General features: G+C 45.4%; 2 protein-coding genes across 2 annotated transcripts; both read right to left on the bottom strand.

Moving 5' to 3' along the window:
- Nucleotides 1–3,300: 3,300 nt before the first annotated feature.
- Nucleotides 3,301–4,763, bottom strand: LOC125524089 (NAD(P)H dehydrogenase (quinone) FQR1-like). The gene is made up of 4 exons (XM_048689165.1): nt 4,741–4,763; nt 4,099–4,192; nt 3,710–3,951; nt 3,301–3,624 (listed from the first exon to the last, which is right to left on the bottom strand). Exons 1-4 carry the CDS (start codon nt 4,761–4,763, stop codon nt 3,393–3,395), a joined length of 591 nt encoding a protein of 196 aa, XP_048545122.1. The 3' UTR covers nt 3,301–3,392.
- Nucleotides 4,764–14,893: 10,130 nt separating this feature from the next.
- On the bottom strand, nt 14,894–16,640 carry LOC125521014 (U-box domain-containing protein 8). The gene has a single exon (XM_048686065.1). It carries the CDS (start codon nt 16,402–16,404, stop codon nt 15,331–15,333), a length of 1,074 nt encoding a protein of 357 aa, XP_048542022.1. The 5' UTR covers nt 16,405–16,640; the 3' UTR covers nt 14,894–15,330.
- Nucleotides 16,641–24,952: the final 8,312 nt, after the last annotated feature.

Here is a 24,952-nt window from a genome sequence, read left to right as displayed (position 1 = left end):
ACCGGGAACCTTTTCCTTAATTATGTGAAAAGGATATGAATCGCACCAAAGGCCACATGACTCTAACACAAGAAAGGGAGGAAAAGGACCAATGAGTTCGCCAACTGTGTTCACACATTAACATTTAATTGTGTGCCCCTAGTGTTGACCACTGTAAGCGAGACACACCACGAGAGGAACCTCCTTGAGAGCGCAATATACAAGACATGCTAACGAGAGGTTTTGAGGACTTGAACCCCCCCCCCCACGTCCATGAGGGTTAAAGAATCTCAAAAAATATCAGGAAATAAGTACCCAAATACCATAACAAACAGATAAGCCTACTTGAGAAATTGCTGCCTAAGAAATTGTTTCACACACCACCTAATATCTAAACCCAATGGGCAGTGGCCAAACTTAGTTGCACCACCAAAGCATTTTAAAAGGTCAAACAAGCAATCACGTTGTTCCAAAAGGCATTTAGCTCTCAATCACACATCAAAGACATTCAAGACAAAAGCTAGGCTGACATTCGTCATAGTTAATAGAAATACCATGAGAGAACTGTTGTGTAACAAAAATGAAAATAGCAACCATAGTAACAGTAGAGGTTTTAGAAAACTACTTCGTTTTTCTAGAACCAAACCAACACCGTTTTTAGCCAAACGGTAGGAGGAATCGAGAATGTGGGAAGACGTCGTCCTGCGGGGAAGAGAAAGAGGCAGAGAGATGGTTGGTTGTGCGGCTGGAGAGAGGCATCTATGACCAGAGGAGAGAGATGAAGGGGCAGAGGAGGGACATGGTGGTGGTGGAGTGCAGGGAAGAATGGAAGAGGTGAATGGGAAGTGGAGGGAGTGCGAGGCTCGAGGGTTGATGGATTGGGGGCTAGGGTTTTCACCGCACACGATGCACATTGCGTTTGTTCTCACACCGAGAATAGGAGGCAATTTCGCTTCATTCTCTGGCTCCACACTTTATGAGCCCACCCGTCATTGATCCTCAATGGAAGTGGTGATGTGCAATATGTTTGGACGGTCCAGCAACTGGGAGTGGTAAAAATCATACGACAGTGAAATGATCGCACGACCCAGGCTGATTACCGCTCGCAAGATCCTAGATTGTTAGATAGGGTAGCTCCTTTTATATAAGAAATTATCATCTTCTAGAAGAAGGCTAATTCAATGGTGAACCCAGATGCAATTTGACTTCATTTTCCTTTGGATTCTAACCATTTGGGGAGATCATTCCTATTTCGTCGCTTGTGCCACTCTTAAGGGTCAACAAACTATTGAACTGTTCAACCAAAAAAAACTGTTGAATACTTTGTCCAAGCAACCTCAAAGTATTGCTTTAGGGCATCTCCAATGCCGACCCGCAAACCGGACACCGCATCTGTCCACAGATACTCATGCGGGAGCCAACCATTCAAAACTAGATGCATACATTTCAAACAAGATTTCAACTAACTGGATGAATTACAAGCAAACCAGATGATTTTCATATAAATCGGATGAAAACATTTGCATTTCAGACATATTTTAACTAAACTATATTGGACTATGCTAAACTAGTTTATGGCCGGCCGTGTCGGATCTCCATTCCCATGACATGTCTTCCCTATGTCCGGCAGGCCGCTCGTCGGACTGCCCTAAGCCCTGGAGGGGTATTCTTCAGCGAGAGGAGAAGAGCAACCTCCCTCCGCCGCCGCGAAGCACGGATAACAGTTGGTTTTTGGACGGGGGAAGACGGCCGCCGTGGTCTACACCCCCACTCACCGGTCAAGTTACCCGCTATGTTACTTGGCGATGCGGTGGTGGTGGCCTTCCTAGGACCCGAAGCGGCAACGACCTCCACAATCTACTTTTCCTCATTGTCCGCGATGGGCCCAGATGTGCCGGCCTCCGCGAACATGGCTCTTTCCCCCCTTGCCTGACGCGTTGCCGCCATTGCTCGCGGCAGATTTGCCAGGAGACGACGTTGGCCAGCGAGGACAGACAAGGACGAATTGCGATGGCGGTGGCGCCGACATCGGAGAGTTTGCCAGCAAGCTAGCCTATATCTGGCTGGCTCGTCGGGCAACCCAGGCCGCTGCAAATGCCAAAGAACTCCTTCTTCTGCTTGCCGGATAGGCTGTCACAAGACTTTGGAGCCGGAGGCCATGACGAGTGTGGTACAAGGAGGAGATGGATAGGAGGGGGTGTGGTGTGGTCATTGCCTGACGCCTGGCCACGTTTAAATAGCGGGTGGATGCGAGTCACCAACCGGAGAGATGTTTACTGCCGGATCGCCTATCGGCATAAGGCCGAACGTGTGGCACTGGGAGCGCTGGATTAGGTTTCTCGGCACACACGCTGGTTTAATGGAGGTTGGCGGGCAGACGGGCGCGGTGTCAATGCGGAGAGAATGCGTGCTCAGCGGGCGTACAGTAGGCGACGCTCACGGCAGGCGAGCCGCTTTAATGTCGGCTCCACTGAGCCGTCCCGTCCACTCTAGGCCAGCATGAATGCGGACAGCTAGCTTCGGGCGCGGGAGAGGGGTTTTCTGGTAGGCCCTGGTTGCCAGACGCGGCCGTGACAGCGGTCCGAACGCCCGCAAAGCCCCCCAGTTTGTTTCCAGTTGGGAGGAGGAGACATGTGTGGGCCGGTCAGCGAACCGATAGAGGACCACGTTGGATGACAAAACTCGTCTAGACCGCGCGGTTCAAATGGTTGCGGGTGATTTGAGGGTCAACGTTGGAGATGTACTTAGCGCAGACTATTAAGAATATTTTTGGTCCGCACGAGTTTCATAGAAAACAGTTGAGTTTCGTTTAGATCTCTTTTCTGATATTCTGCCGTGATCATAGAAATGTGAGATTTTGCTACATCTACAGACAAATTTTACCAAGAGATTGTTACGGAATGAGATGGCAACGATTAATTGGGGAGGAAAGGGGCCCACCCTGAATCATTCAGGAGGGCAGATTAGTGGGAGATTGGCTGGGAGAGAGTCCGTAAGCAAATTCCGTAGATGGCATCCGTAAGTGTAGAATTATTGCACACGAGTGCATGACTTGACAGCAGATGTTATAGTAACAGTAACATTTCAACCTCATCCCGTAAAAAAAACGTAACATTCAACCTCAAGTACTTGGTCCACATAGTTACCTAAGGACGCCATTGAAACAATTGTAACCTAGTTCAGGACTAGGCTTTTTTCGAGAAAGGGGGCTTTTATTATCTCAAAATGTAGCATCAAGCCGACATAAAGCATTTAGAGTATTATCCAGTCTCTGCATAATTAGGATGCACACAACCAATCATCAAAAATATGATGAAGGACTAGGCATTTTACAATCAATGAACCGATGAAATTACTAGATTCAGAGCTAAACTCAACTTTATTCATGTCGACACGATCTTGGTAGCCGTCGATCATGGAGAACCCTTGAGCTTCTTTGCGATCCCCGCAAAGTATTTCCCTTGGTGGAAAGCCTGTTGCAGCTCAAGCTCAGTGGGAATTCGTGATCCATCCCCAGCAATGGTGCCAGACCCATACGGGCTGCCACCCTTCACCTGCCCCATCTCAAACATGCCTGCGCCAAACGTGTACCCGACCGGAACAAAGAGCATGCCATGGTGCACCAGCTGAGTAATGGCCGTCAACCTACAAGATCAGCAATAGACTAATTAGCATGTACTTCTACTATATAATTTCCATGACAAATCGACCAAGGAAGAAGGAATCTTACGCGGTGGTTTCTTGGCCGCCGCCCTGGCAACCGGAGGAGAAGAACAATGCGGCAGGCTTGCCGGCGAGCCGCTGCGGGCACCACAGCTCACTGGTGCCGTCCATGAACGCCTTGAACTGCGTGGGCATCATGCCGAATCCGTCGGCGTCGGCGAGCTCTGCGGGCGAGATGACCGGCACGTCATCCCTCTTGGCAGGAGAGCCCATCTTTGCGAGTGCTTCGTCGGAAAGAGTCTCCGGGACCTGTAGTGTATTCAGAGTTTGGGATGGGGTTTGTATCAGCAGGCAGAAAAAATCATTCGGCAATCCGAAAACTATATATAGCGGTAGATCATCTCAATATACTAGTACTATATCTTAGTCGGTATAGATATAACGTTGTGTGATCACCTGCCATAGCTTGACCTCCACACCTTCGACGGAAGACACACCCTTCAGAATCTCATCCGCTAGCTTGGCCACATGGCCATAGGTGGAATAGTACCTAAAGAATGTGCAAGCTCATGAATGAAGATCTTGTAGGATGACATTTGATTTCGTTTTTGGTACACAGTACAAAAAACTCCACAAAACTGAGAAGTAGATCAATGTTTTCAGCGGTTAATGTAATGTGGCTGTTGCAAGGCCAAGTTTTACAATGGTATCTGCTTTTTTATAACGATCTCTGCTTGAACCAGATGCTGAGCAGTGAGCAACTTCCGTTGGCGTCCTGGTCTGAACTGGCACAGCTCGTCTCCATATCAGCATGCTTTTTTCTCTGCCACTGTTACGCGCGAACAGTCACTGGGCAGTGATCAACGCTGGCTGTTTTCCCTATGATTTGGTTTCCAAAGTCTGGAACCCAGGGAAACAGAACAACGGAGCAACAGAGCTCTCGAACTATGAGTCTATGACCAACTCAGGGATTCCCCCCAAGAAAGTAAATCGCCCAAGTGATTAATCAAAAAGGCCATAATCTTGCTGCGCCGCAAATTGGTGGCCAGGATGGTCAGGCAAGAAAGTTGCCGGAGCAAATAAAGGGTGAGACCTCACACAATGTAGATCTTGGCCGCCATTGGTCAGCTTGGATACTTGAGTCCTTGGAGATCTTGGATTAGCTAGTTGAAGAAGATGGGGCAGGATTTCAGGAATGAGCGAGATGCGGCCTGGCTCTCGGTCGCCGCGTTTATGGGAGGGAGAGCTCCTCTTCACGTGAGCACGAATGGCCAAGACGAGGACCAACGCGCTGCCTGCGCGTGCCCCCGACCCAGATACGTGCAGTGCACGTGCATTTTTTCTACATTTCATTTTTTTGCGAGTAGCAAATAATACACTTCATTCACGCTACTCCTTTTCCTTTTTCTTTTGATTGAGTAAACACCCTTGTTCTTTACATCGATTGACGTACGCAACTCTTAATTAATTATTGCAAAATTTTCAAGCATGATAAAAAACACTATAATGGTGAACCAAATTTGTTTTACAACCAACTGAAAACAGTCTTATGTATCACATAGCTTGTTATTAGTTTGTCACCCATATCGGTTCAATAAAATCCCGAACGACCTTAGGTTGCACCTAGAGACCGTGGAAATCACGTCCTTCTCCCGACGCAAAAAGGACCACATATAGATCCAATAAATTATCTTGTAGATGAGTTGCAAAAACTCATAAAATCCACCATATTAGAGATATAGTCATTGTGACAGTTTCATATAGCCCAAAGCAAAGCACCGACTGATCAATTACCGAACAAATTCATAAATACTAGGGTGGGGTGGGGTGGGGTAGAGGGGCTTTGATATAAGACCATAAAATCTTAGCAGAGAACAATCTAGGGAGATGTGTTGAATTGATTCCTTATTTTTCCCAAACAATATTTTGCGCAACCTTGCCATCTACACATTTTGAGGTTGTCTTCGGTTAGGATCACCCTATCCTATATAAATGTCAAATGAAATATTTGAGCTGTTGAGGGACTTTAAGTTCCCAAATAAATTTATAGTTAAAATGCTGGATATAATTGACAAAGTTTGAACACATAGATTTGGCAGAAAAATGCCAGAAGTTTTAAGCTTCCACAAGAAGGTGTCTGGTTCATGTGTGAGGTTGACCGCTATCAACCTATAAGGCCATCTTCAATGCTAGACAATTATTCAAGCTCTTACGAAAAATGAATGAACACCGTTAAAATAGAAAACCATCAGAACGTCATTTGTTCCGACGGCAAACTCTAATTATGGGCGCTGGTAAAACCATCGTTGCACAGAGTTTTCTACCACGTACGAACAACAAATGCCCAAGGGCCTGGCACCAAGTCTTCCGTCGATGCCAATCTAGACTCCAAGAATCGAAGGCCTAATCGCCCGTTTGCTAGGAATTCAATCATGCCGCTGCTGTTTTGCCACCAATGTTGGGTATCCCTTAAATAGTTGCGGCAAACCTGTCCACTTCACGAGCGCCCGACGGAAAGCAATGTATTAATGGGACTTGACTCTAGAAAAAAATATTTTGGTTGACACCATTGCAGTTGAAAGATGTTGTATGCATAGTGCCAAAAACCTATATGACACTCACTACATCATATAGTCACCAAAACGCAAAGGGGCAATGCGCCTTGGGCTAGGCCTGGCAGGAAGGCGAGTGTGAGCGACATTTTTGGGGTTTGTCTGTAGCGTTTTTCTCTAGTGTTATTTGGTAGCGGTTTTCTCTAGTGTTATTTGATAGTTGTTTTCTCTAGTGGTTTTCGGTAGAGTTTTCCCTAGTGGTTTTTGGTAGCGATTTTACAGCGATGTATTTTATTTTATAGGGTTTTGACATTTTGATGTTTTGTTTTCCCGTTATCTTTACTTTGTTTTTTGATGTTTTATTACCCTAATTTTCTTATGTAATTCCATTTGTATTTGTTTTCACATTCTTTTTATGTTTCTTGTTTTCATTTTGTCCTTTTCATTTTCGTTTCTAACATATATTTTTAAAATAATACATATAAACTTCTTTTCTAGTACATGTAATTAATTTTCCATTTTAAAACAATTTATATCAATATTTGAACAATTTTGCCTAACAAGTAAACATTTTCTAATACATGGTGTACATTTTTTGAATAAAGCATCTTTAAAGGACATGGTGAATATTTTTAAATTTTGGTGACCATTTGAAAATTCATGAACATGTTTTATGTTTCATGAACATTTTGTAAGATCATGAATTTTTTTTAAATAGACGACCATTTTTGGACCATTCTTAAATTCATGCAAATGTTAACATTTTTTAAAAAATAGTGACTAATTTTTGAATTTGTGCACATTTTTTGAATTACCTAATATTTTATAAATTCTCGAAAAAAATTAATCTTGGAGTTATATATTTTTGAAGTATGTAAAAAATCCAGCAGCTGGTGTTTTGTTGGAAATTAAAACCGGCCAGAAAGCCACCAAAATAGATATAAAACCATAGTAATTTACTGTCTGATGGCAATTGCCCAGCGTGACTTGCATACTATATGACGCAAAGACTGTCATACAGGAGTCATGCATTGTGTATAACGGATTTTCAGAACATGGGGCAACGGATCACTTTATTCTGAACCCCCCAGAACAAGTGGTTAGAGGATTTGAACAAAATTGTATTTTTTTCCATGAATACACGTGCATGTGATCTAAGTACCTGTGAAAAATCGTTTGAAAATATGTTGTATTGTACGCTGCACAAAACAGATAAAATTACGGCGCAAAAAGGAAAAGAACTGGCCCAAAACTGCATGTAATTTGTCGTTTTTAATCTCTCACATGCAAGCACGTATATTAGTAAAATGTTGGCACGTTATATTGCACTGCTATACGTGCATGTACACAAAATTTCGGAATTCCTCAAGCCGTACAAAATCGTTTTTTTTTACTTCAAAATAACGGGCACTGCCCGTGCTCAGATATCAATTTTCGTGCATTGTGGCCATATCCCAAACCAAGAAGATGTGATGTAGGTGCTCGACTAGCCACAATCGCACTTTGGCACGGTGCGATCTTCCCAGAAAACCCCTTTCTTTGCTTATGTAGTAATAGAGGTCTAGCCGTACAAATTGTGTAGCCGTCTCGCTCAGGACGAGCAACTGGGCATAACCAACTGTGTGAGCAACGGCGCACGGGCAGCAGCCCGTTTCTATCGGTTTTTGCGTATTCCTTTTTCTTTTGCTCTCCCTAGTTTTCTTCCAAATATTTATTTACTATCCTTTTTCTGTTTTTATTTTATGGTTTCTTTTACTACTTATCATTTAAAAATAATGAACATCTCTCAAATATGTGAACATTTTTATTAATATGTGAACATTTACAAAACACCCCAAAAAAATTCTTACAAGTCTTGAACATTGTTTAAACTCGTGAACAATTTTCAGTTGAGAATATTTTTGAATGTATATAAAGTATATATCTGTAAACATTTATTGAATATTTTTTAAAATGTATTTCATTTTTTGAATCCACATAGATTCTTTAATCTGTTGAAAAATTGTTTTTCCCACAGTAAGTTTAACCATTTTTTATTGGGTAGCGAACATCTGTTACCCATTTTCTCAGGACGAATGGAGTCGCGTGGGGGAATGGTATTAGGTTGGTCTAGTGCACATGTTAGTGCTTATTATTCGCTCATAGCGACAACGAAGAATGGAAGCTCTTAATCCTTGCGAAATAACTAGTTAAGGGGTACCCATTGCAAAGGTCACTTTCAGGGCATTTACATTGGGGTGATTAGCACAGGTGCTAGGATCTAGTGGCGCACAAAGTTTTCTTTTTTTTTTCATAGATATTTTTTCTCAAAACATTTTTTCTCTTAAACCTTGCGTCCAAATCTCGAACTGTCTTCACTGTTGGATTTGTCGCGTCAAGATCTTCAAAATTAGATCCAATGTTAATAGCTTTCGACGGACTTTTTTCACTAAGAAAACGGAAAGCAAAAAACCGAGAACCGAGAGCACGGTTTTTTCCCACTTCGATTACAAGCACTGAAGCTAAAATGTCAATCATATTTTATATGCTTTTCTAGATGCATAGACACATTCTCGATCTACCTAAACCATGTGAGTCGCGGTAATACTTGGAAATTTTTAGCAGCCTACATGGCCATTCGGGGACAACTTACCCATGCCTAACCGGTTGGGGGGTGGCGCGGCGTGCGCGGGGCGGGGGCGGGCGGCGGGGCACGCGTGCGCGGGCACGGCGTGTAGGCGGCGGCGGGCAGCGCGGGCGCGGGCGTGCAGGCGGCGACGGCGGGGCAGAGAAGGTGCGGTAAGGCACGGCGCCGGCTGGAAAGGAGCCGGCCGTGGGAGAGCACCCCGGCGAGCGAGCGCGAACGGCCACGGCATGCCACGGCGGGCGCGGACGGCAGCTGACGTTTTAGGGTTATTTGCTGTGGTGGGTGACTCGAACAGACGCCAGACACAGATATCCGCTTTCATACCATTGCCATCCAGAAACGGACGAAATCCGAATAAACCGGACGTCCGTTTAGAGTCTTACAGTGGAGTTGGCCTAACCGGTTGGTACTTAGGTTTAACAAGTCAGTTGAAGACTGACCGACTATTCAGAGGTAGTCAACACCAACCGGCCGTATCTCTCTTCTCACTTGGCCGCGAAACCATCGTCTTCTTGGACACGGTCTCCCCCAACTTGTTTAGAATCTCCGCGCAAAGTTAGGAGAAGAACATTGACTATTTGACTAATGACTAGGAAGACTGGAACTACGACCAATCTCAATATGTGCCCTTTCTTCTGTAATCCATTCGTTTTCTAAATCCCCGTCTCCTCTAAGTACCGCCGCCTCGCACCGGTGATGCATCCCACGAAATGTTCCTAACAAGTTGTGATGGCGGTCAGCAATATATCCCTTCACCTTGAGGCCAAAGTGCCAAACCACCTATTAGAAGAAACATGTATGTTTGGTTTGGTCTTGTGTTTTTATTAGATACTCCCTCCGTTCTTAAATATAGTTTTTTTTAGAGATTCCACTATAAGACTACACCGGATGTACATAGACGCTTTTTAGAGGATAAGTACACTCGCTTTGCTTTGTATGTAGTCTATAATGAAATTTCTTAAAGGATGTACTTCCTCCGTTCCTAAATATAAGTCTTTGTAGATATTTCACTACGAACCACATACGGATATATCTAGATGCATTTTAAAGTATAGACTTACTCATTTTGCTTACTATGTAGTTCATAATGAAATCTCTACAAAAACTTATATTTATGAACGGAGGGAGTATTTTGAAGTGCGTAACATCTTTTCAAATATGTAACAACGCTTGAACATTGTGCTATGTAGTCACCTCAAATCGCCTGCCTGTCAGAAAAGAGCGTAATATTTTTCTGACTATCTGGTTGATGATTGTGCTAGCTTTGTCAAGACCAACTCCGAGCCAGGGCCAGTTGATCAAAAAGAGCTCACTTTTCCAAAGACAAAAAGGAGATGGAAAGGATGTGAAGAGGACATTTGTAGTGCTCCATGCCAGTTTTACAGTTTTTCGTGGACCTACTAAACACGAAGACCTTTTGAGAGGTAATGACATTTTGTGTGATCATGCATAATATGATCCAGGAGGATGAGGGTGAAGATGCTGTCAGGGGTGAGGAATTCGTGCGGGAGGTCTAGAATTCAAGAATACGGGTGATCCTATTGAACTCCCACATCATAATTTCGCCACGTTTGATGAGTTTGTCCAAATGCATCAACAAATTCTTCATCAAACAACTCATGAGCAGCTCAAGGAAGATCTGATTGAGCATTTCTGGGCGATTGAAGGGACAACTAGAACATATGTGTGAGTTTCAATTCAAACTACTTTATTACAAAACTTTAGTTGGATTGTATGTAATATTTCAATTAGACTATCACGTTTGAATATTTTCACTCATCAAACACTGATATACTATTATTTGGAGTGTTACGTGCTTAAGAAAGAAAAAACAAAGGTGGATGTTTTTTTTTTTGAAATCACAAAGGTGGATGTTTAGGGGACATGGTTCGATGACCGACTTTCGCATCACTGGCCGGGGACTCCTCTGAAACAGTCTGCGAATAAATACAGTGTCTGTTTTGGAAGATAGCGTTGGAGATGCTCTTACGTTTGGGACTTGTGCACGGAAAACAAATGCATGATTATGTACATTATGAGTTCATGTTCAGGCTGGTCACAATGGGGAGGAACTTAGGAGTAACATCACACATTCCAATACAATTTGGTTTATGTGACACATATTTAATGAAAAGAGAGGTGCTTGTGGTAACTAGCAAGTTACCGGAACATCACACACTCCAAAAAACAATGAGTCTATAACCTAATAAATACATCGTTGCATGACACTATATAGATGTTCCTGCCCACTATAAAGTAGTAACATAGTCTAGGGAAGTGTGCAAGTTACTAGGTTATGTTCTTGCCCATTGTGACCAGCCTCATTGACATATGGGGCCAGGCCAAGCCATTTATAGCAGCTCAAACAAAGAGACGGAAGGGAAGGGACAAAGCTCATCTAGCCAAGAATGTGCCAGTTATGGCATCACCTTCAGGAGGACATGTGGCAGGCAAACAAAACACATCAAGATCCAAACACATTTGGGACCTCTAGTCCCTACCATCTCAATCTCGTTGCAACGGTGGTTGTTCTTGGCCAACAGCAGCCGCATCAGCAGGAGGAGGCCTACCAATCATCTAGAACCCGCGTTCCGGCCGCATCCACATGGCTAACAGAGTTGTGAATCGTCCAAGCATTTCATGATGACGAACGAACTGATAACGGTCATGCTTTCTCTGTGCAAATGTGAAAAGCCACGTCTGGAAATGAAGACGGCGTGTACCTCGCTGCGCCGTAGATTTTTTTCTCTATCACGAGTGCCGAGAATTGAGGCCAACTCCAACGGATCGACTTGTTTCGTCCGGTTGTGTCTGTTTGGGTCCATGAGAGCCAAAATTATGGTCTAACATACGGACGCAAACACAAATTATGTCTTTCATGTGTTTATATGAATGTATTTTCAACCCAAATTTACGTCCGATTTGCTACCGCAAGGACATCTCGCGCGTCCGCTCGTTGCCGCGTCGGCCACCTAATCACCACCCACGGTTTTATTTAAGTGCACTGTGCAAGGGGCTGCACGTCAGCTACCCAACCTCCTTCTGCGAGTTCTTTTTAATGGCACGCGTGCAGCAAAGAGGGGCCGCCCAATCCATTTCTGGACGTCTTCTTCCCCTTGCCCCTAGCTGCTCAACAACAACCCTAGCCGCCGTCCACCATGTGGTTCAGGAAGTGTGACAAGCATGACCACAAGGTCGGCTCCTCGTCGGGGCATCGCCGCACGACCAACTTCATCATTGGCGACGCCGGGTGCTGAGCAACAGCCACACTTTCACCTCTACGTGCATGTCCACCGCTGCTAGTACTTCTGAGAGCATGGCATGTTGGTGTCGTGGGCCGACGTGAACCTGCCGCATGAGTGGCATCTCAACCCCGTTAGGGTTCCGGTGCCGATGCTGCCGGCCTCAGGCCAAGCGCGGCCGATGGAGATCTATCGTCGGCGTGCTCAACTCCTGACCGGCCTTTGTCGCGACTCAGCGTACGCAGTGGACTCGCTGAACTGGGACATGTGGTTCAGCGACCAGCACAACCAGTCCCGTTGGTCGTGCTTCGAAGGTGCACCCATGCACCACGCGCGCTCGCAGCTCTACCACTACCGCCCGTGATGCAGGAGGAGGATCAGGAAGTTGAGGCATATTGCGGCCCTCGAGGAGGCCACAAGGAGGGCCATCAAGGAGTCTGAGTTCGAGGAGCTCGCCATGTGGACTGGCCTTGCATTGGCCAAACCGGCAGCCGGAATGCAGGCGAATGCGCCCCCACCGCCACTAGCCTCGCCTGCACGCGAGCCTGTGGAGGAGGGGCAATCATGGTCGTGGACGAATACGGTGCCGGTGTATGTATGTGCACGCCCGTGTGGCTGGGCGTGATCGACGAGGAGGCCGAGCTGCAGGAGCAGGAGGCGGCGCACCAGGACGGGGCACAGGGTAAAAGAGAAAACACCACTAGCCTCCAGGACATGAAAGCTGAAAGGCTACTCACTCACTATTGCTGCGGACTCCTTGTATGCGCCTCTCTTTTCGACAGGCCCCGTCCCCTTTTGCAGTTTGCCATCCATTCTCATATGCTTTGCCTCTCTTTTTCCGTCCGTCCTCAGGTTAACTGAACCAAATTCCACGGCATGGCACAAGGCAGATGCAGCCAACGTACATGCTGCGCCCCCGTGGCAAAACTGCTAGGAGGAGCATTCGAGTGCCGCCGCAAACTATTCGAATCCCGCGAAAAGTCGCCGTCGGTCGTCGAGCATTTCCGATCTGATCTGATCTGATTGATGATGAAACCACATACGTTCCTCTTCGAGCCTAGATATAGGTGCCTGGAACTAGCAGACATGGACCACCTCTTCGTATGATGCACCTCGTCTCATTCCGTCGCCAAATTCTTGTTATTCTTGCAGGAGCACTCAACAGCGGCTCAGAATCATGAACATAGCTGTACCTTTTGTTCTGTAGGGTTGGTGCTAATGGCAAGAGTTCATGCATCAACTTGGAATGGCAAGAGAGCAGGGAGGGAGCAGACATATATGCATGGATTTGCATCACCCCACAACCAATTTCAGGAAAATAGATGCATATGCTATCTGCAAAATTAGGCGCTGCAGCCTCAAAGGGGCATCACCATCATGCATACACCAAAAACTTTGTCGAAAAAATGCATGCACCAAAAACTTGCTACAAAAAGCAGGGTCACACCTTTCACTCCTTCGGTTCAGTGTGTGTGTGAATACTCGACGATAAATTCTCTCGCAAAAGCAAGCCACTAACCCTGCCATATGTAATTAGGCAGGGCAGGGCCGCTTTCACGACCGGTCAAAAACTTGGACCAAATCAGCTAAGAAAAGGGAGCATGAACGAGGACAACAAATAAAGCAAATTCAGACGTAGGTTTTTTTTTTTCGAAAAGGGGGGACTCCCCGGCCTCTGCATCAAAACGATGCATACATAGGTTAGTTGATGGTCGCAATCCGCATGGCTTAACCCTGTCCACTGAACAAGATCTCAGAATCAGATCTATCTATCTATGTGCTGCAAGTTTTAGTAGTGATGCCAACATACTTTTGCAGATTTAGAACAGTCCATGCTACCATATGGACATGCCAACTACCTCTCCGGGGAAAAGCTTGTGGTCAAGGTCAACCCTTATCTTATGGTTGCCGGGTTTTCGTTCAGACATTGTCAACATCAAGGCCACATCAGTGCTGCATAATCCACTAAGTATTCTATGGAGCTCTAGAAGAAAAGCCAAGGCACTGCATGGAAACTGCAAAGCAAACTTATGATGGGATGTAAGGTCAGTAGAAGAAAACCTACACTTTCTCTTCTTTTTCTGAGGGGGGCTGCATTTTCTCTCACACAGAAAGAAATAGGAACAACGAAAAGAAAAACAATTGCGTAAGCCGTTAGTCTCTTAAGGTGACTTCATCAGCATCGAATCTTTATAAGACCCACTGCTTTGTCAACAACCAACGAGACAAATGTGCGTGTAGACCTTTTCATACTTAATGTGATGTGGGAATTGTAAGCTAGTGGACGTAGCACAAATTAGACCATCTAGAAATTAAGACGTCGTCGTCGAGCAAAATTGTAATAAAAGTTGCACACTTGTTTAAGGACTAGAGTGACACAAGCAATGTTGAGAGAATCACATGGCTCTTCTAATGGCCTGATTGTCTTCCATCTTAAAGCGTTTAGACAGTTTATTCAGGACAGGTTTACAGCTTCATACAGTTTATAGAGCAAAATTTAGCCAATTTCAGGTCTTCATCAGATGAAAACAGCAATAACGATTGCAAAATCTATGAATTAATCTAAAGTTCAGGATGATGCAAATAAGAACGAGTCCTCCGTGAGTTCAATGTCGGATCTCTATTGAGCATATTATATGGAGAACAGTATGCTCATGCAGATTAGTTTAGTGCAAACGTGGAAAAATTAGCACAATCCACGGGCTCTAAACGCACCACTTGATAAAAACTATTGCAGAAATCGCAATAAAGTCAAATATGAAGATGAAGTACATACCAAGTTAGCACACCCTTACGAATATCTGGCCAAGCAAGAATCCACACCTTTGTACTTCTATTAAATGAAAATTTCATTTGTTGTCTTATATCACATCACAAGGGGATGATAGGCAGATACACGCAATACAATCCTCCTCATAGGAAACTATGGCACACAAGATAGACTGAAATAGGATCATTTGCAATGGAGCTACTTGATAGCACTAGACACTTGATCAGATGCATCATACTTGTGACATTTCAGACTGGATGATTTCGAATTCGGACTCCCATCGGGCAGCCCCCAGAGCAGTTCATGAACCATGTTTTATAAACACAAACTAATTCTGCTTATTTTTTTCCCCTTTCCATTTCCAGCTCTGCTACAAAAGAAAAAGAGAAGACAAAAATTCACCTTTGCTGTTTCTACCTTTGTACAATGAGGCCAATACCGACTCGAAGAGGTGCTGAATCAAAATTCCGATAAATTTGATATTTGGATGTCTGAATGCTAAGCTTTCTCGAGTGTCCGGGCTAATTCCACCGCGTTCTTGGCAATCTTGCAGTTGTCGTCGTTCACCAGAGCCTCACAGAGCTGGAAAGCTCCCAGCTTGATTGCCTCCATTGCCAATTCGTTGCTCTCGGAGCAAATCCAGTTGAGGACGACCAGGGCCTGGTCGATTGCACGGGCGTTGCCGCTGCCGGCGACAGTGCAGAGCACGGCCACGATGTCCGGGATTCTGGACAGGTCGTGGCGGCCCTCGCGGTTCTTGGCGAGGAGACCGAGCACCTCGACGGCGCGGGCAGAGCCATTGGCGGCCAGCTCGACGAGCGCCGGCGCGGCCCCGGCGCGCACCGTGCGGCGGCGGTTCTCGGGCAGCTTGCAGAGCTCGTACAGGGTTGTCGCGGCCTCACGGCGCTCCCGCGCGCCGCCGCGCCAGAGGAGCCTGGACAGCGCCGGGACGGCAGAGGGATGCGCCCCGATGGTGCACTTGTTGACGCCCACGGTGGCGAGGCTCGTCAGCGCCGTAGCCGCGTGGGCGGCGGCCGCGCCGCCGGCGGACACGGCCGCGCAGAGCGCGTCGACGGCGCCGTCCGCCACGAGGCCGACGCGCGCGTCGTCGCCGTCGAGGCTGAGATACAGGAGCGCCCTGGCCGCCGCCTCGTCCCCCGCGGCGGCGTGCTGGAGCAGCACCGCGACCGCGCCGGACTCCAGCACCTCCCTCCGGCCGGCCGGCCCAGACTTGGCCAGCCTGAGCATCCCCAAGACGGAGGAGGACGACGGCGGCGCCACCCCTTGCCCCTGGCAGTCCCCCGCGAGGACCTTGTCCGCGGACACGGCCGCCGGCGAAACGGAAACGGCCGCTATGAGGCGGCGCAGCGCGTGGTTGGGGATGAGCGTGGGGTCAGGGGGGAGAGGCAGGTTGGTGACGGGGCAGGTCCGGTGGCCCCCGTCGAGCCAGCGCTGGATGCTGCGGCGCTCGAAGGTGTGGCCGGAGGGGAGGATGACGGGGTCCGTCATGACCTCGAGCGAGATGGGGCAGAGGAAGTCGTCGGGCCAGGACGCCTGGTTGGACACCTCCATGGCGTGGGCGGAGTCGCGGCGGGAGGTGGGGAGGAACGGAAAGCGTGTGGGACTGTGGAAGAAGAAGAAGAAGAAGAAGAGGCGGAGGAGGAGGTGGTGGTGGTGGTGGTGGAGCGAGTCCGTATTGGGGAAAGTCCACTTCCGGTGGACGGGAACGGGATGATGATGTGGGGGAGCGAGCGAGCGAGTGGGAAGACCATCCGGTGAGCCTAAGAAGCCTCGCCGCCGCCGCTCCGTCTCGCCTCGTCTGTATATATCCATCCATCTCGTCGTACGCGCGTGGCGTGTGCGTCGCTCGCGATTTTTGGCAGATCCTAATTGCTTCCTCATCCCTGTGCATAGGCGGGTTAATCTTCCCTAGATGTTGGCTGCATCGCAGTAACTGTCGGATGAATGCGTATCTTTTGGTCATTCAGTTGAGTATCTTTTGGTCATTTTACCCATTTACTTGCAGTTTCTGTAACGGGTTATTGTACTATTGTTCATCGTGGATTTGCTTCTCGTGTGGATGAAAAGGATGATGGCCGTTACCATTAATTTTCTTGACGTTTTGCAGATGGGGTGCCATTATTCTGTTTTCGTGGGCGATTAATGTTCAAATCTTCAAGACAGGCACTGTGCATGCTACACTGTCTTACTACTGTGTCAGGCTGATTGCAGCAGCTGCGTGCATATGTTTTGCATGACACTGGTGTTAAATATATAGTTGATGTGGGGGCAGAGATGGAGACACGGTAACCTACAGGAGCCATCCAATGACTCACGGGATTATTGGTTTCACATGTCTCCATGCCATTGTGCATGTATGTTACAAGTAAAGTAATGCTTGGAAGCACGCAACACAAAAGAAATCAAGAAGATCAAACCTTGTACATTTGTTCCTTTTCTTTCTTGAGGAGTTTGGCCAACTTTAATTAGTTAGCATCTACTAGTACGGAATTTTGCAGATGCATGCTTATCTTTATATTTTATTCACTGGTTAATGGGTCAGTATATAATAATAATTGGATGGCGTAAAAATAAGTTGCAAAATAACAAGTAGATTTTTTTTGCAGGGTGACGAGTAATTTATATGGCGTAAGTTGTGACACCCTTGGCTTTTACAGTCTAAAAATGTCTATCATTTCCAATATTTATTTGGAGTTAACCACTTCTTATCTTTTTCTTGCGACAAATACTTCTTAGTTGCTTATCATGCTGCAATATTTGCTATTGTCAAATAGGCTAACTCGGTAGGTTAATTGTGTTGCCAGGTGATATGTCGCTAGAAGAGAATATCTATGATAATTGAGTATTTTTACACACACTATCACTTTTTTGTTTTTTTTGCGGGACATTATCACTCTTTTGTACTCCCACTGTTCCTAAATATAAGTCTTTCTAGAGTTTTCCGCATATGTATGTATATAGACATATTTTAGAGTGTAGATTCACTCATTTTGCTCTGTATGTAGTCACTTGTTAGAATATTTAGAAATACAAATACTTCCTCCGTTCCTGAATATAAGTCTTTTTAAAGATTCTAACAAGTGACTATATACAGAGTAAAATGAGTGAATCTACATTCTAAAATATGTCTACATACATCCGTATGTTGTAGTCCATTTGAAATGTCTAAAAAGACTTATATTTAGGAACGGAGGGAGTAAGTTTTAACTGAAAGGATCAGTATGGAATAGGCGACTAACGATTTTTCTTACTTCTTTTAATAATATTAAGGCTCAATAAGAAAATAGGTTGTCTAGATATGCAACTAGATGGACAACCTATAAGACAAGCACAAGAACAAGAAATGCAAGCACAAGGTAACACAGAAGATAATAGCTTGCACGAGGTAACCACAAGTGGAGTCGATGAAGACGAGAATGTGTTGTCGAAGTTTCCTCCTTTGGGGGAGGTACGTCTCCGCTGGAGACGTGTGGAGGCACAATGCGTCCCGAGATGTCACTAGGACCACCTTATCCTCCTCACACCCTAGCACAAATAATGCAAGAAGTCGTGATTCCACTAGTGGTGCCCTTGAAGGCGGCGATCGGACCTTTACAAATAAGGTTGAGGTTCTCTTCACAATTTAAACCATGATAACTGAAGCCTTAATATGATGTTGCCTAAATTAGATACATTTGTTTTGTTTATAAATGAAGGGCCTAGCATGGACAAGAACGATGAACACTGAAGCATGATCAAGCATGGAGAGGATGGCACGCATGACGGTGTCCAGGACTAGGGGGTGCCAACCTAGTTGACCCATAGTCCTCAGGCTGGGCCTGCAGGCCCTCGTTCTCATTCCGATGGACTCCAGAAGCTACACGCGTAGGATGTGATCAAGACTGCATCTACCGAAGACTTGGCGTATACTCCAAGACATCTCATGCCGCCTCCATGCGCACCCCTGGATACCGACATGTAACCCTAGATGCCCTACCTGGTGTGTATATAAGGCAAAGGGTTTAGCCTGTAGAGAGGACCTGATCACAATTACATTCACCTAGCCTTAGGGTTAGATCTCTCCTGGCGATCTCGAGGTAGATCAAGCTTGTACTTGATACATCCTCATCAATATAATCAAAGCAGGACATAGGGTATTACCTCTTTGAGAGGGTACGAACCAGGGTAAACACCTATCTCTTTCGTCCCTGTTACCACCGATCTGAGATCCACAGCTCAGGACCCCCTACCCCGAGGTCTGCCGGTTTTGACACCAACACTGGTACTTTAAGTGAGAGTTTCGCGGTGATATCAATGAAAAGATCGATGGCTCATCTGCAGATTAATTACGGCACCGGCTAGGGAACACATATGTCCCCGACCAACTTTTCGTATTCGGCAGCATGATCTTTTGCGACCCGGCGGGCCATCTGGCTCCCGTCGAAAACTAAGCCCCTGATCAGATCGTGACTTTTGAAGGCTTGGAATACACCGCAGATTCCCGCGGTGAGCTCATTCTTTCGGGCTGGACACCAGGCCAGATTGAGGGCTCATCGGACGTCGGGGGCTCGACCCCGATACCGATCTTCCTCTAGGACGTCGGCCCCCTGGCAGCCCAACACCACGTAGAGGAATCAATCACCCCCGCCTCGGGCGACCTTATCGCGGAGTCAAGCCTCGACGTTGGTCTGGACCCAGCTTCTAATACTACATCGGGTTTAGAATTGACTCCAATACCGGACCCGGAATCAACTTCAGCCCCTTACAAAGCTGAAAGCGCGTCAAGCGACTCGCAAATCACACTTCAAGTCGGCTTGGCTTATAGCCAGGCCATGAACCCCGAGGAGTTGTCTCACCTAAACGAGATGCTTGATCGCATCCAAAGCTTATCAATCTCGGACGGTGAGACCTCGGTCTATGATAAGATCGGACTTAAAGCCGATGATCAGGAAATTTACGTCCCACCCACCACCCACCTAGTCGCCATGATCAACGATTTAACCGACGTGTTAGACTACTAAGAGGCTATCGACATGGATGAATATGTCGACGGCCCTATAGAAACCACTTCGCCGCTGGTCAACACCAGCAAGTGGACTACAACATCTACTCACGATGTATATGTTGGGGAACGCAGTAATTTCAAAAAAATTCCTACGCACATGCAGGATCATGGAGATGCATAGCAACGAGAGGGGAGAGTATCGTCCACGTACCCTCGTAGACCATAAGTGGAAGCGTTATGAGAACGCGGTTGATGTAGTCGTACGTCTTCACGGTCCGACCGATCCAAGTACCGAACGCATGGCACCTCCGAGTTCAGCACACGTTCAGCTCGATGATGTCCCACGAACTTCGATCCAGCAGAGCTTCGAGGGAGAGTTCCATCAGCACGACGGCGTGATGATGGTGATGATGTTGCTACCGACGCAGGGCTTCGCCAAAGCACCGCTACGATATGATCGAGGTGGATTATGGTGGAGGGGGGCACCACACACGGCTTGGAACAATCAACTTGTGTGTCCGTGGGGTTACCCCCTCCCCGTATATAAAGGAGTGGAGGAGGGGGAGGGCCAGCCCTCTACTATGGCGCGCCCTGGGGAGTCCTACTCCCACCGGGAGTAGGATTTCCCCCATTTCATGTAGTAGGAGTAGGAGAGAAGGAAAGGGAAAAGAGAAGAGAAGGAAGGAGGGGGCGCCACCCCTCCCCCTAGTCCAATTCAGACTAGGCCTTGGGGGGCGTGCAGCCTCCTCTCTCTCTTTCCCCTAAAGCCTAATAAGGCTCATATACTCCCCGGCGAATTCCTGTAACTCTCCGGTACTCCGATAAATACCCGAACCACTCAGAACCTTTCCGATGTCCGAATATAGCCTTCCATATATCGATCTTTACGTATCAAACATTTCGAGACTCCTCGTCATGTCCCTGATCTCATCCGAGACTCTGAACAACCTTCGGTACATCAAAACACATAAACTCATAATACCGATCGTCACCGAACGTTAAGCGTGCGGACCCTACGGGTTCGAGAACAATGTAGACATGACCGAGACTCATCTCCGGTCAATAACCAATAGCGGAACGTGGATGCTCATATTGGCTCCTACATATTCTACGATGATGTTTATTGGTCAAAACCGCATAACGGTATACGTTGTTCCCTTTGTCATTGGTATGTTACTTGCCCGAGATTTGCTCGTCGGTATCTCAATACCTAGTTCAATCTCGTTACTGGCAAGTCTCTTTACTCGTTCCGTAATGCGTCATCCCGCAACTAACTCATTAGTCACATTGCTTGCAAGGCTTATAGTGATGTGCATTACCGAGAGGGCCCAGAGATACCCCTCCGACAATCGGAGTGACAAATCCTAATCTCGATCTATGCCAACTCAACAAGTACCATCGGAGACACCTGTAGAGCACCTTTATAATCACCCAGTTATGTTGTGACGTTTGGTAGCACACAAAGTGTTCCTCCGGTATTCGGGAGTTGCATAATCTCATAGTCAGAGGAACATGTATAAGTCATGAAGAAAGCAGTAGCAACAAAATAAATGATCATCGTGCTAAGCTAACGGAATGGGTCAAGTCAATCACATCATTCTCTAATGATGTGATCCCATTAATCAAATGACAACTCATGTCTATGGCTAGGAAACTTAACCATCTTTGATTCAACGAGCTAGTCAAGTAGAGGCATACTAGTGACACTCTGTTTGTCTATGTATTCACACATGTACTAAGTTTCTGGTTAATACAATTATAATATGAATAATAAACATTTATCATGATATAAGGAAATAAATAGTAACTTTATTATTGCCTCTAGGGCATATTTCCTTCAGTCTCCCACTTGCACTAGAGTTAATAATCTAGTTCACATCTTTATGTGATTAGTTCACATTGACTAATACCCAAAGGGTTTACTAGAGTCAATAATCTAGTTCACATCGCTATGTGATTAACACCCAAAGAGTGATCATGTTTTGCTTGTGAGAGAAGTTTAGCCTACGGGTCTGCAACATTCAGATCCATATGTATTTCGCAAATTTCTATGTCTACAATGCTCTGCACGGAGCTACTCTAGCTAATTGCTCCCACTTTCAATATGTATCCAGATCGAGACTTGGAGTCATCTAGATCGATGTAAAAAGCTTGCATCGACGTAACTCTTTACGACGAACTCTTTTATCACCTCCATAACCGAGAAATATTTCCTTAGTCCTCTAAGGATAATGTTGACCGTTGTCCAGTGATCTACTCCTAGACCACTATTGTACTCCCTTGCCAGAAAGATGCTAAGGTATACAATAGGACTGGTAAACAGCATAGCATACTTTATAGAACCTATGACTGAGGCATAGGGAATGACTTTTCATTCTCTTTCTGTTTTCTGCTGTGGTCGGGTTTTGAGTCTTTACTCAACTTCACACCTTGCAACACAGCCAAGAACTCCTTGTTTGACTGTTCCATTTTGAACTACTTCGAAATCTTGTCAAGGTATGTACTCATTGAAATTTTTTATCAAGCGTCTTGATCTATCTCTATAGATCTTGATGCTCAATGTGTAAGCAGCTTCATCGAGGTCTTTCTTTGAAAAAATCTTTTCAAACACTCCTTTATGCTTTCCAGAAAATTCTACATTATTTCCGATCAACAATATGTCATTCACATATACTTATCAGAAATGCTGTAGTGCCCCCACTCACTTTCTTGTAAATACAGGCTTCACCGCAAGTCTGTATAAAACCATATGCTTTGATCACTTTATCAAAGCATATATTCCAACTCCTAGATGCTTGCACCAGTCCATAGATGGATCGCTGGAGCTTGCTCACTTTGTTAGTACCTTTAGGATCGACAAAACCTTCTGGTTGCATCATATACTACTCTTCTTTAAGAAATCCATTAAGGAATGCAGTTTTGACATCCATTTTCCAAATTTCATAAAATGCGGCAACTGCTAACATGATTCAGACAGACTTTTAAGCATCGATACGAGTGAGAAAATCTCATCGCAGTCAACACCTTGAACTTGTCAAAAACACTTTGCGACAATTCGAGCTTTGTAGATAGTAACACTACTATCAATGTCCGTCTTCCTCTTGAAGATCCATTTATTCTCAATGACTCACCGATCATCGAGCAAGTCAATCAAAGTCCATACTTTGTTCTCATACATGGATCCCATCTCAGATTTCATGGCCTCAAGCCTTTTTGCGGAATCTGGGCTCATCATCACTTCCTCATAGTTCGTAGGTTCGTCATGGTCAAGTAACATGACTTCCAGAACAGGATTACCGTACCGCTCTGGTGCGGATCTTACTCTGGTTGACCTACGAGGTTCAGTAGTAACTTGATCAGAAGTTCCATGATCATCATTAGCTTCCTCACTTACTGGTGTAGGAATCACTTGAACTGATTTTAGTGATGAACTACTTTCCAACAAGGGAGCAGGTACATTTACCTCATCAAGTTCTACTTTCCTCCCACTCACTCCTTTCGAGAGAAACTCCTTCTCTAGAAAGGATCCATTCTTAGCAACGAATATCTTGCCTTCGGATCTGTGATAGAAGGTGTACCCAACAGTTACTTTTGGGTATCCTATGAAGACGCACTTCTCCAATTTGGGTTTGAGCTTATCAGGATGAAACTTTTTCATATAAGCATTACAACCCCAAGCTTTAAGAAACGACAACTTAGGTTTCTTGCTAAACCACAATTCATACGGTGTCGTCTCAACGGATTTAGATGGTGCCCTTTTTTAACGTGAATGTAGCTGTCTCTAATGCATAAGCCCAAAACTATAGAGGCAAATCAGTAAGAGACATCATAGATTGCACCATATCCAATAAAGTATGATTATGACGTTCGGACACACCATTATGCTGTGGTGTTCCAGGTGGCATGAATTTGTGAAACTATTCCACATTGTTTTAGTTGAAGACCAAACTCGTAACTCAAATATTCGTCTCCACGATCAGATCGTAGAAACTTTATTTTTGTTTACGATGATTTTCCACTTCACTCTGAAATTCTTTGAACTTTTCAAATGTTTCAGAATTATGTTTCATCAAGTAGATATACCCATATCTGCTCAAATCATCTATGAAGGTCAGAAAACAACGATACCCGCCGCGAGCCTAAACACTCATTGGACCGCATACATCAGAATGTATTATTTCCGATAAGTTAGTTGCTCGCTCCATTGTTCCAGAGAATGGAGTCTTAGAGATCTTGCCCATGAGGCATGGTTCGCAAGCATCAAGTGATTCATAATCAAGTGATTCCAAAAGCCCATCAGCATGGAGTTTCTTCATGTGCTTTACACCAATATGACCTAAACGGCAGTGCCACATATAAGTTGCACTATCGTTACTAACTTTGCATCTTTTGGCTTCAATACTATGAATATGTGTACTACGATCGAGATTCAATAAACCATTTATATTGAGTGTATGACCATAGAAGGTTTTATTCATGTAAATAGAACAACAATTATTCTTTAACTTAAATGAATAATTGTATTGCAATAAACATGATCCAATCATATTCATGCTCAACGCAAACACCAAATAACTTTTATTTTAGGTTCAACACTAATCCCGAAGGTAAAAGGAGTGTGCGATGGTGATCTTATCAACCTTGGAATCACTTCCAACCACACATCATCACATCGCCCTTGACTAGTCTTTATTTATTTTGCAACTCCCGTTTTGAGTTACTACTCTTAGCAACTAAACCAGTATCAAATCCCGAGGGGTTGCTATAAACACTAGTAAAGTACATCAATAACATGTATATCCAATATACCTTTGTTCAGTATGCTATCCTTCTTATCCGCCAAGTATCTAGGGCAGTTCCACTTCCAGTGACCATTTCCTTTGCAGTAGAAGCACTCAGTTTCAGGCTTGGGTCTAGCTATGGGCTTCTTCATGGGAGTGGCAACTTGCTTGCCATTCTTCTTGAAGTTCCCTTTCTTTCCCTTGCCCTTTTACTTGAAACTAGTGGTCTTGTCAACCATCAACACTTGGTGCTTTTCTTGATTTCTACCTTCGCTGATTTCAGCATCGTGAAGAGCTTGGTGATACGTCTCCAACGTATCTATAATTTTTGATT

Source organism: Triticum urartu, chromosome 7 (genome assembly GCF_003073215.2).
Source record: "Triticum urartu cultivar G1812 chromosome 7, Tu2.1, whole genome shotgun sequence".
NCBI classification, from domain to species: Eukaryota; Viridiplantae; Streptophyta; class Magnoliopsida; order Poales; family Poaceae; genus Triticum; species Triticum urartu.
The sequence above is the reverse complement of the archived record's forward strand: the minus strand, read 5'-3'. Positions and strand labels throughout refer to the sequence as shown.